The sequence below is a fragment of the Lagopus muta genome, chromosome 8 (assembly GCF_023343835.1).
Source record: "Lagopus muta isolate bLagMut1 chromosome 8, bLagMut1 primary, whole genome shotgun sequence".
NCBI classification, from domain to species: Eukaryota; Metazoa; Chordata; class Aves; order Galliformes; family Phasianidae; genus Lagopus; species Lagopus muta.
The window spans coordinates 8,440,828-8,456,558 of record NC_064440.1 but is presented as its reverse complement, the minus strand read 5'-3'; the positions used below and the strand labels follow the sequence as shown (position 1 = coordinate 8,456,558).

The window sequence follows — 15,731 nt, the reverse complement described above, 5'->3', positions numbered from 1 at the left end:
TGGGGAGTCTGCCCACCTCGGCACGGGGCTTGGACATTGCCCGACAACGAGGCAGCCTGGATTGAGGGGCGGGGACGGGGCGCATCGCAGCCAATCCCGCGGCTCGGTGTGTTCAGGATCCGTATCACCCGTCGGATGTGATTGGTGAGACTGCGCAAGGGGGCGGGGCGGAGGGCGAAACCCGGAAGTAACGGCTGCGGCCTTGCGGTAAGGTTGGGAGCTGCTCACGCTCGTCTTCCGGGGTGTGGGGCAGTCGCCATTTGTCCCTGGGTGCGTGAGGGGAGGCTGGGGGTGGGCCTGTTTAAAGAGGGGCTTGGGCTGGTAAAACAGAACAGTTGAAAATTCTGCTCTCTATCAAAGGAGTGTGAAGCACGTGGAGCCGTTCTCCATGCATGTCATTACGAATTAACCCCATTAATTCTGCTGTAGTATCCCAGGAGAATTATTTGCGTGTAAGTGGAGGGGAGTTTTCAGTCCCTGAAAGGAGGTGAGAAGGAGCATTGTGTAATAGCCCGGGGATCTTTTTGGGATATTAATGTACAATATAAATACATTTAAAAAGGTTTGCTTTTGATCACACAAGTACGTTCGTTTAGAGCACAAGGGTACGGCAGGTAAAATCACCCAAACGACAAATTGATCACTTGCATTTATCCATAACATTCTTGTCTGCTTAGCGGAGTCGGGTGCCGCAGTACACAGTGCACACATGGGCTGCTTCACGTGCAGGGCCAATAAAACCCTGAGTAACTGCTTGAGATTCCTTTGCTGCTTCTGTAGAACTACTAAAAACAAAGCCCTGAGAGGCACGCTGCTATGAAATGTCTCCTCATGTGTGTGAGTCTATCACTGAGGCTTACCTGCACCTTGTTTTCCAGCTGTGCCCATACACAGAGGAAAGTCAATAGTTCCTCTCTTTGATGTTTTCCAGGTTATTTAAAATTAATTCTCATGTCAGCAGAAAGCTCAACCATCACAGTTCGCCTTGTTCGCTCCTTTGAGCACCGGAATTTCAGGCCTGTGGTTTATCATGGAGTTAACTTGGATCAGACAGTGAAGCAGTTCATTGCTTTTGTGCAGAAGGGTAAGGGATTGTTATTTGTTTGCTTGTCCTTTTTGTTGTCAACCCTACACTAGAAAGCAAAGTGGAAAAAAATGTGGGAATTCTGTGGCTTTGGAAGAGATGCCAGATTTGTATTTTGTCCTCTGTGCTCTCCTCCCTTGGATGAGAGGTCTGCCCCTAATGAGAGCTTCCAGTGCGCCATGCCTGCATTTGAGTGTACTGCTCTGTCTGCCTAAATCCTCCCAAGTGCTCCATCCTTTTTGACTGCCAGACAAGGGCATTGCTACACTTGGCTCCATGCCTCGGGCTCCTTGGGCGGTGCTGTCAGGCAGCTATTCAGAAATTAACTGGGGGAAATAAATAGATTTTAAGGAGCTTTTGATCCGTAGGAGTTGCACCACTGTGTGGAATGTGGGAATGAAAATCTGTTTGCTATTTGTGAAAGGAGAGGGGATTGTGAAAAATTGTTTTTGACACTGTGAGATCTGCCTGCTCGCTTCTGAGTTTCTGTCCTTGTCTTGAGCTTTATGGTACAGATTTACTCCTCTATGGACATTATGTTTCCAGAACCTGTCTGAAAGTGACAGTGTATCTAAAGGGTAATAGATGCAGACCAGCCCATGTAGCAACTCATTAGTTAGGGTGTTAACTAATCTTGCAGGTATATTTCTTCACATCTAAATGGAGACATTCACAGTGTGGAGATCAACAGGCTTTGATTCATTTATTTATTTTGCATGATGTCAGCTTAAACAAGTCTGGAACTGTTGCAACTGATTGCATTTGAGCAACTTCTGGGATATTGCCCTGAGCATCACAGCTGTACTGTGTTTTCAGCAACTTCCTTTCTAGTAGACAGTGATTGGCATGGCTAGATCTTAGGATGCTTTTAGAGAACGACAAGCACTTTCAGAGCATATGGTACAGCTGCAGTTATGAAAAAGAAAATTAAAACACACACACACACACACAAAAACTTCTTGCTTTTGATGTGTGCGGTATTGTAATTCATTGTTGAGACAAAACTGGTGCCAGCTGTGTTTCACAGATGGGTATTACTGTTCCTGGTCCAAAATCCATGTTTCCTTCCTTTTCTGTAATCTGTTTTGAAGGAGGAGTTTGAGATAAGTTTCTAAACTGGATTTTTGCTTTCAGCCGCCATTGTTGCCAAGTAACTGATAGCAGCTGGGCCTCACAAGGCCTGGATAAATACCTAGATGTCACTGGGGACACTGGCACCAGGGAGGCTGTGTACTGTATGTATCTAAAGAGTTATTTTCTACTGTTTGGCTTCCTTGCTGTGACTGGTTAGCAGAGCTGTGTTTCCTGAACAATTCAGTTAGTAATGATAGTTGTTAGGATGCTGGAGTGTAAGATAGCGAGAGATGCTGAACTTTGAACCATGCGAACCATTAACAGGATGTTTCTGGGAGATTTCTGAAGGATTAGACTCCTGTGATCACAACCTAATTGCACTGAATTGCTGTCTGCATGGATCATTCAGTTCAGAGGGACTTCATGCTCGAGTGAAGTTAAGCCAATACAGACTAACTGCAGAATCTGAGCCAAAGGCTATATTTCAGTATTTAATACTCTAACGACTCTCCTGTGCCGACGATTTATTTTGATGTCCAGGGTGTATGCAATGCACTCACATGCATTACTAGAAATATAGAAAGATAACTTCACTCTTTGTGATTTTCTTTAACAGATGTGCCTTCAAGAACAGGTCTTCCTCCTCCTTTTAAAGCTTACAAATACGGTGGGTATTTTTTCTTAATTTATCTCTAGCAAAATGCAGCTGTAATCTTTTATACCAATTTAGACAGTTTAGGAGACGGCTATTTTAGCATAATCATGCTGGTTGCAGTGCCTGCCTATATTTGCAGCTCTTGCAGTTGGGATGATTATACCTCCAGGACCTGAAGAACCTGACCATTGTTTTGAGCTTCTGTATTTATCTTTGAATTAGGCTGCATGCTGTATGTTCTTTGCTAATAGGTAGCAATATTTTTTGATATTAACATTTTTATTACTTTTATAAGCACCTTTCAGCTCTGTTTTTACTTTACAGAACAGCCTGTGACCTCAAACACTTTGAAATTGTAGTTCCATTTGTGCATATGTATTTGGGTATGTTTTTACTAATTGTGAGATCAAAAAGGATCATGAAGCAGGAGCTTATGGCAGTAGAAGGAAAATGCATAAAACTCATGTTTGTAAATTATTTACATAATATGAGAGGAGCAGGGGAACATCACTCAAAGTAGATAAGAAAGCTCTTAAATAACAGCTGACAGAGTGAAATAGCCTGGCATCAAATTTAGGCTCAGTCTATCTTCTAATGTGAAACAATGTTTGTGTTTCTTTGTATGAAGTTTTGCATGATTGTGTGCTATCATCAATTTGGGATGGAACGTACTTTCAAAATAAACTAAATTATCTCAAATCTTGGAGCGTGGTAAGTCAGATGTCAGTCACATACCTTCTCCTCAGTTCAACAACTCTGTAAGTTCCCTTGGAGGTTTGTTACAAGTGATCACCTGTCTCCCATGTTCTGGAGTTACAAGCTTCTTTCTCTTCAGTGATTTTAAAAACTGACTGAGAAACCAACTTAATACATGCAAATAGCAGTTGACTCTATTGGCCTATTAAAAAAAAAAGCCAAGCATGTCATTCTGATAGCTGATGGTGTGAGATGGAAACAGAAGTTAGGGATTAAGATTTGCAATTGTCAGCAACAAGGAGTTGAAGATTATTGTTTTTAATGTAATACTTGATGTCCTAATAGTTTGAATTTGGAGGTGCCCTTCCTCCCCCCGATATCTCTTGCTTTGTATGGATGAGGGAGTCCATCTAGGACTGCAGTTACATGCCTGATGCTGCCTGTCCCTGCTGTTCATTCTTTCTTCACTTTTAGTTTTGCCCAGAGCAAATGCTGTGGCTGAGCACCTGATTGTGTTGCGTAGGACTGTGCATAATGTGGATAAAAAACATCACAGAACTTCACAACCTGTTGGGCAAGTTGGAGAGGGCCTATTTCTGTGGGATGGTGCCAGCTATGCTGAAATTTTCACAGAAAAAAAATTGAGCCCAAGTTCCTCACCTTCCCCATAGGCTGTGAATCATACCTCCAGGTTCTTGATTTTTGGCTTCTCTTGTGTGTTCTATTATCTCTATTGTATTTTGGTGATGAAAGGGCAGGAAGACTTCTGCATGAATAGTGCTAGTAGAAGTTACACATCATTAGACTGAGAAGAATTCTAGGCCATCTTCTCAATTTTCCACCCCAACGTTACTTCCTTTTTGCTGATGATGCTGGCCTGAGTGCCATCTTGTGTCATTGACAGCTTCTCCACTTTTTCCTCCCATAAATATGGAACAGTATGGTTGATATTTCTGACACAGAAAGCCGCTTCATATTTACTGCCATGAAGGATCCACTACAAGATAAAAAAAAAAAAAAAAAAAAAAAAAAAAAGCTGGGAACACAATAGAGTGGAACTAAATTGAGATGAAACAACAAAAACAATTGAGAGGATGCAGCTATGATGAGAAGAAAGTGCAGTTTCATCTCTCTGACAGTTAGAGAAAGCATTTAACAACTCAAATGAGAACACAATAACTTACTGGATGCCAGTGGTAAAGATGTAAATAAAATATAGTCAATAGATCAGAGAACAGCTGTGCCAAAAAGAGTAAGAGAGGAAATGTGGCAAAGTACACCTAGAAGCTTAAAACTTGGAGGATTGCATTTGCTGTGGTAGAATGGTTTCATGATCACTGTATGTTTTTGCCATGATTACTTGGTCTGGTTGCAACACTTTAATTCAACACTGCATAAAAATATCACAGGCAAGTACAAAGAGAGCGTAGAAAGAAAAGAAAAATTGTGCACGTTAATGGAGAAAGAGCTTGCTCAACAATTTCTACCATGGGTACTTTCTTCATGGGAAGGAAGATCTTGAGGAATGATCTGAAGTGATCAGGTTGCTGTGTTTTCATCACTTGCTTCTTATCCACTGAGCTGTAGTAGGTGCAAGCGCATTAATACTGTTTGTCCTGCCCCATTGCATGTGTAAAACCTGTTTGGTTAGAACACCCTAACTGGTATTTTGACATATGTATATTTTGCTGGCAGTTGGGATGGCTACTTAGTTATTGTAATTCAAGCAGTAGACAGAAGATCCTTAAGTTGTAGTGCCTTAATGCTGGAATGACTGGTGTAACCTGGCTGCAAGATTGGGAAATCAAGAGGTTTTCTCTTTCTGACTGAATTGTTAGTAATAAAGACAATTTCAGACAATTGTTAATAATAAAAAATTTTTCAATCATAGCCCTTTGTTACTTTTTTCTTCCCTAAGTATAACTTCCAGCATTGCCTGCATAATAAGCCTTATTTTAGGAAAACACTGTATTTTCTTTCAGATACAATGAAGATTATTCACCAAGCTCACAAATCTAAGGTATGGCTATCTGCTGCTTTCTTCCTTTTTACATGTTTTAATGCACGCAGACCTCTGCACTGTAAAACAGGACTGGAACAAAGACAGTAAATTCTTATCTTTGTGTTCCTGTTCTCTAATTTGTAGACTGGTGATCTAGTAGTGAGTTTGGAAGATGATGACAAACTGATTTTGAAAGAAGACAGCACACTGAAAGCAGCTGGAGTAGGTATGAGGACACTTATATTGACTGAAGGTGCTGTTCATTGTGGTTGTCATTAAACTGATAACTGGCTGATTGTTTGGATAGCCTGCTGAAAAGTAAATGGTATTCCTGATGCTCTTTACACTACTTGATAATTATTCTGGGAAGAAGGCAGGATAATATACATTCAAATCATTGAACTGAGGGCAGTGGGTATCTGCACTCTAAATGTTCAGAATACAAATTGTGATTTTAGAAGGTATGCTTATAATTCTGCAGAGAGCAATTTTAAATGATTGGCAGATAGGTTATTAGTACCATGCCTGCTTAGTCTTACCAGTAACATTTAAACTGATGTTTTGGTTAGTAATGTAAGTAGTGGAACCAATATGGAATAATGAAACAAGATTAGATTTGTTTTAGTGTGCAACATACACTTCTTGATAGTCAGATTGCATGGAAAAGCTCAAGTAATGTCATTTAGAGAATGTGCTGAACATAGCATGAAGTTGAAGCTTGACCTGATTTCTCACATTTTGACAGGGGATTGCATATAGGGCATGTCATTTGGTAATAATGTAAAGAAATGTCTGTCATGATGAAATTGATGGTCCCTGGATGTCCTTTGGGCTTCTCATAAATGTGGCTGAATGGCTTTGTGGCAGCAGGGCACTTCAGGGAACGTAGTCACATTCCACCTTGATATGGACACACACTCATTTGATTGTGCTTTGCCTAGCTGTGGTGCATAACTCCCTGCACTCTAAGTGCAGAGGTGTCAAAGAAAGCTCCCTCCTGCTCCTGAAGTCCTCTGATTGCTTCCCAGAAATAATACATGTATTTTTTTTTCCTTATGGGTTTCTTGGCTCTTTTGTCTCATTTAGTGTGAAAGGTTTCAAAAAGTAGAGCTTCTGCCATTTGGCCATTTACTTTTTGATGACATGGGGGGAAGGGGTTTCTTCATTGCTTTTCTCTGGGATGTACCACAGCTGCCTCAGTATGCCTTTCCCAAAAGTCACTGTCATCTTTGGCTTTTTTTAAACTAACCCAGAGCTTTTCAGATAGGAGAAAAGTAATTCCTCAGGAAGGAGGATTATTGGCACTCAAGCCTTATAGATTTGTAGTTTAGCTAGCAGAAGCTTCATTTAAGCATGATTCTCATCTACCTAAGATGCAAAAGGCAGTACAACTCAGAAGAGAGACTGATGACAGCACTGAGTGTTACACTGGAGCTGGTAGTATCCAGAGCTGTCCACATTCAAAAAGGCATTAACAAATATTTGTACACATCTTTGCAACCGAGATTGTAGCTACAGCACTGAAATGGTTCAATGTGATCTCAAAACAAGTATCAGAACATTGAGGCTAGAGAAGAGCTGACTGCTCTGTGCATATGTATAAAGAGTTTGGTGGCTTATTAAGAGAAGGAAACAATTTAGGGTATTCTACAATTTTGATATGTTCCAGCATATATTGACCAGAAAATTAGCCAAGTTAGGCATGGGGTCTTTGTAGTAAAATCTTCTAGCAATCCTTCCATGAGAAGTGGAAGATGGGAAATCAACAGAGTGAAGCATGATAGCAAGTACCATTAATTATCATTTTGTACACTTACAGCAGAAAGACTTGAAACTTCCTATGGGCATGTTATGGCTTTTTCCATTATTTAGTCTGGATAAGATTTTCTAGAATAAAACAATTTCTGTTAGAAAACCTGGGAAATTTGGAGACTGGCAGATGTTTTTTTCTAAGCTGCATTTGATCATCTTTGACACTTAACAGGGTTAGGTTAGGAAATTGTAAGTTTGAGGACATTAGATAGGTATCCTTGTAAAAGCCTCTGTGGTTGTGGTTATTGTTACAGCTATGATCTAGTCAGCAAAGTTAGTGCTCTTTTTTTTGAAGTAGGGTGTATGTAAATAAAGCATTCGGGATTCATTGCTAACAGTCTTGTCTGTTTTCTAGTTGAGATTCTAAAACCCCTTCTGCTATTTTCCCCTCCCCCCCCCCCCTTTTTTTTTTTTTAACAAGACAAGCAGTCTTCATTAACTTCAGGTTTAATTTGAAAAATGAGCGTGGAACTTATTGGCTCAGCACCTTAAAGAAGTCCATGTTTAATAATTGTGAAGGCTTTCCATCAGATTTGTCTCTGTTCTGAATTAGTAATGTTGCTGACTTATTGTTTTAGAAGAGGAAGTCCTTGACCTACTGGGTTGAAAGAATTGTGACTGCTCTGAACCTTTGTGGGTCCTTTAGCTCTGCCATATCCCCTGTGAATAATTAGAGGTATTTGAAGGTATTGCTGGAGAAGCCAATTTGTGTCTTTCACTTTGCATATTGTTGAAGCCTCATGAATTAATCATCAGCAGGGCAAAAAATTAACTTCTTCAGACACATATTTTGATGGGTCATAAGGGAGAGCGTAAAGTGATCTGTAAAATATTCTACTGATCCTCTAAGTATTAGATTATTATACCTACAGGCTAATTTCATGGAAGAAAATAGTTTCTTTTTCTTCCCTAAAAGACAAATGCACAAAAAAGAGAAAGTTACACTTCATTATTTTTCTGGCATTTGAAGGCATTAGAAATGCAATCACTTAATTCGCTGAATGCAAAACAGACAATTCTGTAGCCTACATTAAACAAATCTTGAGGAATCTTGTTTATGTGCTTGTATGTATTCAGGTTCTTGTTCTTCTAACACGAGAAAGCTGTGCATTTAGTACTGGAATCTCTTCAGTAAAAATAGGAGGTGGTGGGAGGAAGGAAATGTTTGGTGATTTATAATTGGCTTTGACCAACAAGTCATCAGTCGTCTTCTAAGGCTCCAAATAGCTGCTTGTTGTTTGTGGTGGTTCATTACCTGGTGTGCTAAATCTTTAATTTTTTATTTGTTCTAGCAAATGAGACCGAATTAGCATTCTTCTGTGAGGAAGATTACAGAAACTACAAAGCTAATCCTGTTTCGGCCTGGTGAAGATCCCAAGAGATTGTTTTGTTTTCCCATACTTGTTGTAAATCTTCCTTGCCCTGCTTAATGACTTTTTCTTTAAAAGATCAATAAATCCTTGAGGATTGCTTTGCAAACAGTGCAATTCCCTTCCTATAGAAATTAATTTCTGCCAATATGCTGAGACTTAGAGAGGGAAGGCTGGGGGACGTGCATGGGTTTTTTTCCTCCTTCCTCTCACATTTCTTTTCCCTTTGCTTTTCTTTCACAATGGAGGCAGTGCAAATGCTCTGACCTGTGGCACACATTCCCAGTACGATCCTGCAGTATTATGTCAGTTTCATATTGAGAATATACACCACACAGTAAAAACCCCTCTCAGTAGTAACTTGTAATGAAAACTGAATGTTTTTGTGACTGTTTCAGAGAGCTTGACAAGAGAAACTCTGTATTTCAAGTAACAGATTTACTCCACTCACTTTGTTTAGGTTCTTTTGTTTGAATGGTGCGGACTGGCAAGTGTTTCAGGCTCTCTGCTGGTGAAAGCTTTTCTTTATACTTCCGTCCAGCCCTCCTTAGCATGCTGAAACAGAAAATAACTGTTTAGAGGCTTTTGTGTTCCAGGACAAGCTTGCTTGTTACTACACTGCTTTATGAGAATACCTTCTCATCCAAGGTAGAAACCCGAGTTACGCCAGGGCTTCACTGTGCAGAAATAGGAGTTGGGCATTGTTACAAGTAGTCTCAAGGATCAAGGTTTCAGTTTTAAGAATAAAACCCAAGTGATTGCATTTTTTGCAAGGAGAGGCCCAGTCTGACAACAGATGGGATTGATTCTTTCCTACTTTCCAAGCACCAAATGCTCTGTTGCTATCTGGTAGTTCTTGGTAATTCCAGACTTTCCTGGAATTAACCAAATTAAGAACAACAAATTAAGAACAAGAAGAAAGAAACAATCATGTATCTAGTTTAGAAAGACAGTTACAAAACTGCTTTCTAGGGGCTTGCCAAGTTGGGACTGTGTCTTTAAGCCTTTCTTCACTGAAATAGAAATGGTTCTGGCTCTCTGCCTTTGTTCTGCTAAATCAAATGAGATCTTGTGCAATTGCTTTAGGCCCATACATCTACCCTCAGTTCTGGGTCAGAGCTGACAGCACCATTTCCACTAGAGACTCTCCAGAGAAGTAAACTTACAGTTTCCTAGAACGTTGATTGTTAATTTTTTTATTGGCATGATAGTGAAAACAGATGTATGATTTCCAAAGCTCCTAAATAAAAGTTCTTTTTGCTTTAGATGTAGGGCTAATGCATTGTTCCCACCTCATTTTCTCTATCCTTCCTGACAACTCTGTGGCTTAAACTGGAGACCTTTCAGGTAGCTACTATTAGTTACCTTAAAGCAATGGAAAGTGCAACAAGACAGCAGAGCAACAGGATCCCAGATTGCAGCAAGTGACAACACACTCAGACACGACAGCAGGGGGAACAGAAAATGAGAGAAAGAAGCTGCTTACCTTCAGAAGGCCTGTAATGTCCTCAAGCAGGCAGGGATCTTCAGACAAAATGTCCTTATCTTTCCCCCTGCCAACCTTTAAATGATGTCTGGGAAGGGATGGAGCCAGGACCCGCCCCTTCCACTCACTCAGGTACATTGCATGCATCTGAGTTCCCCTGGGTTGGCCCTGCCTTCCCACCAGGTGCTCAATCACTGGTTCAGGCTGTGACTTAGCATTTCCACTAACCAACAGTGTTGCTTCAAACAGTGTTATTCTTCTGTGAAAGAGGTCTGCTATTAAAAAGGAGATAGTGTATTTATCTTGTAAGCACACCTATGTTACTGTGTTCTCTTGACATTTAAATGCTGATGTGCATGCTCTGATGAATTTACAGAAAAAGTTTAACACATCCATCATCTTTCAGTCCAAGCCTCTTTCTCTTGCTGGTCCCTGCTCCCCTAATGAGGTTTGATCTGACAGATTTACAGTATTGACTGTAGCTGTGTGGGAAGTAGATGGCATACCAGAGAAAGCAGTGTCGTGGTCTGTCCTACCACGGCATCTCGATGATAGCTTTCAGCATGTCCAGGCTGAGTGAATATTGCCACTCTTTGCTTCTGTTGTGGGAATTCTAATTTGGTCTCCAACCCTCTCAAACAGATTTGGATTGGTTTTGTGATCCCTTCTCTTTAAAGAACTGATGTTTGAAAGAAATGTCAATGTCCTTTCTGTAGTTACAGCTTGTACAGTACAGGAGTTCAGTGTGTCACTGAGCATGTTGCAGTGAAGGAGCAATTCTACAACATCAGCAAGAAAACTGCAAATGTCTTAATGCAAACGAAGAATTGTGTCTGTTGCTCTAGATGAGTTTCTCTTTCCAAAGGAAGAGTTAAAGCAGTGCTCTCTGAGCTCTGTTCTCCCTGGCAGTGGCACTTCACTGGCTCCTTTCTGCAGCAGCACAGTAGAGCCTTTTGTAATGTTGTCCATGACCATACTTGTAATCTGGATTCTTCCTGAAGCGAGTTTCTACTTTTTTTAATAATACTTTTTACAAAACAAACAAACAAACAAAACCAAAATACCCTCAAGCCACCACGAAACCATAGATAATAACAGAGGACTTTTAAAGATAGATTCTGTTCCAACACTTTGGTTGGGATATGGTGTAGCAATGCGTGTTTCAAAATTGGTTTGATTCCAAGATTGTTGTACACTGAATGAAATCTGGGAACATGGGCTAATAAATTACTGAAGTCTGAGATGTGTTGTTATGAAATCCTCTGTATATTAAAGGAAACCACCCACATAGTTGATACCAAACTTCGTTAACCTGGCAGAAGGCCATAAACAGTGTTAGTTCACAATAACTGTTGATAAAAGGTGACTTCTCCTCAATGTATAGTGGGATAGATCGTATAATTTTACTCTTATTCTTTGACATTGTGGGGTTAATAAGGATTCATTTCACTATGTGACATCCTTGGAACATTTCACCACCCTTATTATGAACAAAAAGAGCAGTATCCAGGGTGGATGCTGAACTAAGAGGCATCTTCTCCTTGGTTATAGAAATGTAGCAGGGAAAAGTGGTCAAACTGGGAGTTGGGGAACTACCATGCTTCTCAGAGAATGAAAACTGCTTCAGAGATTGGAGTTTTGGTTAGGAGGCATGGGTGAACAGCTGCTAAAGGAGAAGAAATGGTGAAAGGAATTACCGTGAGGAGGGATAAGAGGTATTTGTGAGTGAGTAGACACAGAAAATCTTGTATGTAGAGCTCTAGTGGCTTATATATGCCACTGGAATAGTGCTGATTTTTATACCAGTAAGGGTATGAAAATGGTGTTTTTATATCGTTATGCATTTCAATCATTTTTTAGAATTGAATGCAGAAATGGATGTATGATGTGTGCTGTTTTTTTTCTGGCTCTGATATATTTCTGCATGCTGCTGCTTTGGTGTAGTTTTCTGTCTGCATATATTCAAGTTGCTCCTTGAAGATGCAAGAGTTAAGAACTTGGCACAGCTGAATGAAATGCTGCCAGTGACACAGAAGAGTCCTCAGAGATCACCACCATTAAAGTTGTGCAACTGCTTTATCTGATGAAAACGTTCTCAGAGTTGATCCAGAGATAAGCTGTAAGCTGTGATGTTTCTCTTTCATTCTGAGTATTCAGCACATCCCCATGGATCGTTCACTTAAAAATGAACTTGCAGGTCACAGTGCATCATTTGACACAGTGATGACAGGACATTTGTGGACTCTGTCCTTGGGAGCTAAGAAATCTTGAATGTTCAAAGAACAAGAATGAGAAAACAGAACATCTGATACTCATTCTTGGTCTCATTAGACTGATATGATCTTGGCTTTAGAGGCACTGGCAGCTGGCTGGAGGCATCAAAAATGCTTAAGGCAACTTGCACACTTCTGCTTATTGAACAGTTTGTTGGACTGAGCTCAGCCTTGCTGTCTGGCACCACTTGGCACCAGATCTTCCTTCCAGGATTTCCTTCTCATAGTACTAAAGGGCAAGGACTTGCAAATGAGTAATGAATCAACCAAATATGACCAGTAGATCATTTTGCCACTCTTCATGTTAAGAAGGCACTGATTTTTTTCCTGCTATTTACTGTCTTACCACGATGTTGGAGAAGCAGACACACTTTGTTTTTTTCCCTGCCACATCCCCTTCCTTTGTGCTGCCATCTCTGCTTATTTACAGAATGTTAGTGGTTTAGTGCTATGCAATAGCAGTGTTTTCTGTGGAAGTGAATGTCCATTTTAAAATTAGTGAAGGAATATCCTTTGAAATAAAGAAAAGTCCTTCTCTATGGTGTAGCCAGTTGTGCACAACAAAGGATCTTTTGTTGCTTTACAAAAGGACTCACACAGGACAGCACTGTCCACTGGTCAGTGAAAACAAAAATGTTTTTATTATAATGCTTTGTATCTTAGAAGGAGACAGGAGAGAGGTTGCATAAGAGATGCAAAACTCCAGTGAAAACCCAGGAGCTATTGCCATAAACCATCTCTGGCTACAGGGAAAGCCACCAGATGTCAGCACAGCCTGTTTTTTCATTCTCCAGAACCTGTGTAAGCCAAGAGATAGTGAATATTTAGGAATAGTGCTTATCTATGAATTAGTTTAGCCTGCAAAAGTCTGTGCTAGGGCTCGGGTGATGAAAGCTGAGACTTCCCTTGCGGAAAGTGTTTCTTTTTATATTAAAATCAAAGAGCGGCAAATTGAACTGGTATCAGTGCTTAAATTCCTCTTGTTAGAGAGCATCCTTTGCAGAGCTGGTTCCAGCGTGTCTAAATCTTTGCATGCTGTGAGGAGGCATTTGCTGAACATTCATTTGAGGAATTGTCTGGAAAACATCAGCGTTAATTTGCTGAGGTTTTGTAAAGTAAACTTTAAATATGCCTTTTTTTTTAAACACAAGGAAAACCACCCGGAACAGACACATGCAAAACAGAGCAAAAAATCTTCAGCAACACAGCTTAAGCACACAACAAATGCGTCCTCCATGCTTCTGACTCTAAGCTCCTACTATTCCTTGTAGGGCAAGGGAGGAAGAGAACTTCACACTGTGCCATGCTTTCTGTGCTGTGATGAGCTGAGATGGGAGATGAGTTTTGGAGCCCAAACCCAAGCACTGTGCAGAGCTTTATGCTTTGAATGATTGAAGCGTACATAGATGCTGCCTGGTTGCAAGGGTGCCTGCTGTGTGTGCGGTGCAGGGTGCCTGGGAGGTGTTGTTCCCACTTCTCCTCCTGCACAGCACCTGGTTGTGCTTTGCTGAGAGCTCCCCTTGAAGCCTGGCAGATGGCTGAGAGCAGAGGTGGGTGGTGTTTGGGCTGGTGATGCAGCAGGGGGCGAGAATGGAGCATAAAACTCGTGTCTGCCTGTAGGTAGGATATTTCTGGTCAGATAATGGATTGTATTTTTTGTTTGCTGACTTCCTCTTTCTCTGCTAGCAATGGGTTGTTCTCTTCATGGTAGGCCAAAAGCAAGCCAGAAGTGAGAGTTTCTGTGGGTGGTGAACACATTCAAGAGCTCAGTATGACAGTGTAGGTTAAGAATAGAATTTATCTGTGTGTCCAATTCTGCCCTCTGGCAGGTGACACAGTGCTGTGTACTAGGAATGTCAGCAAGGACTGCAAGAGCACGTCTGTCTACTCTCATTTCACATCACAGGAAGGTTTAATTCTGCTTTCCAGAGAGTCAGCAGGGCCAACGACCCAGCATAAGAAATCATGTTCAGAGTGTGTTACTTTTCTCTTTGTCTTTTCTAAGCTTCAAACATAATCTTTAAGGCCAGTTTGGGAAGCCTCTTTTCTTTTATGGATCGAGGTGATTTAAGTGGAAGGTATGGCAGCAATCTGTTTTAGACCGGACTTTGAGGTCACACCTTTGGCTCTGTGCATGCATTTGGCATCCACCCTACTGGAGCACATCTGTTGCTTTTAGAGTCAAAGCGGCAATCTAGAAGTGGCAGCCTCATATCCTAACAGTTTTATGGCAATTTCTCCATGTTTCCCTATCCCCAAATGGAAGGAACCTGGCCTTCCAGAAAGCAGGCTTGAATCTCACACAGTATCTTTGGTTTTGAGACAGCTATGTAAAAGCAGCCTTCTGGTTGTGGATAGCTCTGTAAGCCAGCAGGCTGGCATGCAGCACCAGCAGCCAAAGCTAGCTAATTGCAGATCACGTACGGGAAACAGATAACAAGAATAACTAACCAGCTGAACAGCAGCTGTGGTAGATCTCCCACTGCTGAGGTTTCTAAATCTAAAGCAGATTATCTTTCTAGGGGAATGGCTGTAGTTCCACTTCAAGTCTTTGAAAGATTCCTCTAATACTGTGGCTTGTATTATGTGATCCTTCTGCCAGGCTGTACACAAGTTATTTTTAGGCTTTGAATAAGAAACTCCTTTGCACGCTCTGCCAACAAGAGCTGTCTCTTGTCACAGATGGCACCTTCCTGCTGTGCAATGCCCGCTCAGCTTTAGAGTGGGCCTGACTGCCTGTGCAGAAATTCTCAAAAACTGATGCTTCTTATTAAGGTACAGTAAACAGGTGAAAGAAAATTGCCCCCTTCTAACAAATCTCAAAGCTGAAGCACCATCTGCTGATCCCATTAGCTCAGTGCAGGTCATTTTGAGCTCAGGGATTTACCAGTCTTTTGCCGCTGCTCAGAGCAGCTCATGCAGGGATGCCAGCCATCTTGGAGATCCTGGAGGAAATACATTGTACAGAGGTGCTTAAGCAGCTGCATTCCTCTAAAGATTTAGCTGGAGTTTGATATATCACTTTGTAAGTAAATCCCTGAAGAGCAAGAAACCAATTGCACTGTTAAAAGCCTTGCATTATAAACCAGAAGGAGTGAGGGAGCTGTACCTGCAGAGGTTAAGCTTTGCACAAGAATTTAAATGAACTCATTAAAATCAACTTACAAATTAGCTCATTAAAATGCAATGCTGCAGATCCAGAAGTTGGTTGATCTGGCGTCCCACTTCTGTGAGGAAGCGATTTAAGAAACGGAGAACAAAATGATAGCGTTAAAACTC

The 15,731-nt window shown here is 41.0% G+C and overlaps 1 protein-coding gene across 4 annotated transcripts; it reads left to right on the top strand.

The window, feature by feature from the left end:
- Window positions 1-111: 111 nt before the first annotated feature.
- Window positions 112-9,145, top strand: C8H2orf76 (chromosome 8 C2orf76 homolog). Of its 4 annotated transcripts, none has more exons than XM_048952713.1 (6): window positions 112-207; window positions 932-1,084; window positions 2,775-2,825; window positions 5,492-5,529; window positions 5,656-5,737; window positions 8,616-9,145. In XM_048952713.1, exons 2-6 carry the CDS (start codon window positions 952-954, stop codon window positions 8,690-8,692), a joined length of 381 nt encoding a protein of 126 aa, XP_048808670.1. In that variant the 5' UTR covers window positions 112-207; window positions 932-951; the 3' UTR covers window positions 8,693-9,145. The 4 variants fall into 4 exon arrangements, with proteins under 4 accessions (XP_048808670.1, XP_048808671.1, XP_048808672.1 ...); XM_048952714.1 differs by having other exon boundaries at window positions 166-270; XM_048952715.1 differs by lacking the exon at window positions 112-207 and adding an exon at window positions 318-452.
- The last annotated feature ends 6,586 nt before the right edge of the window (window positions 9,146-15,731 follow it).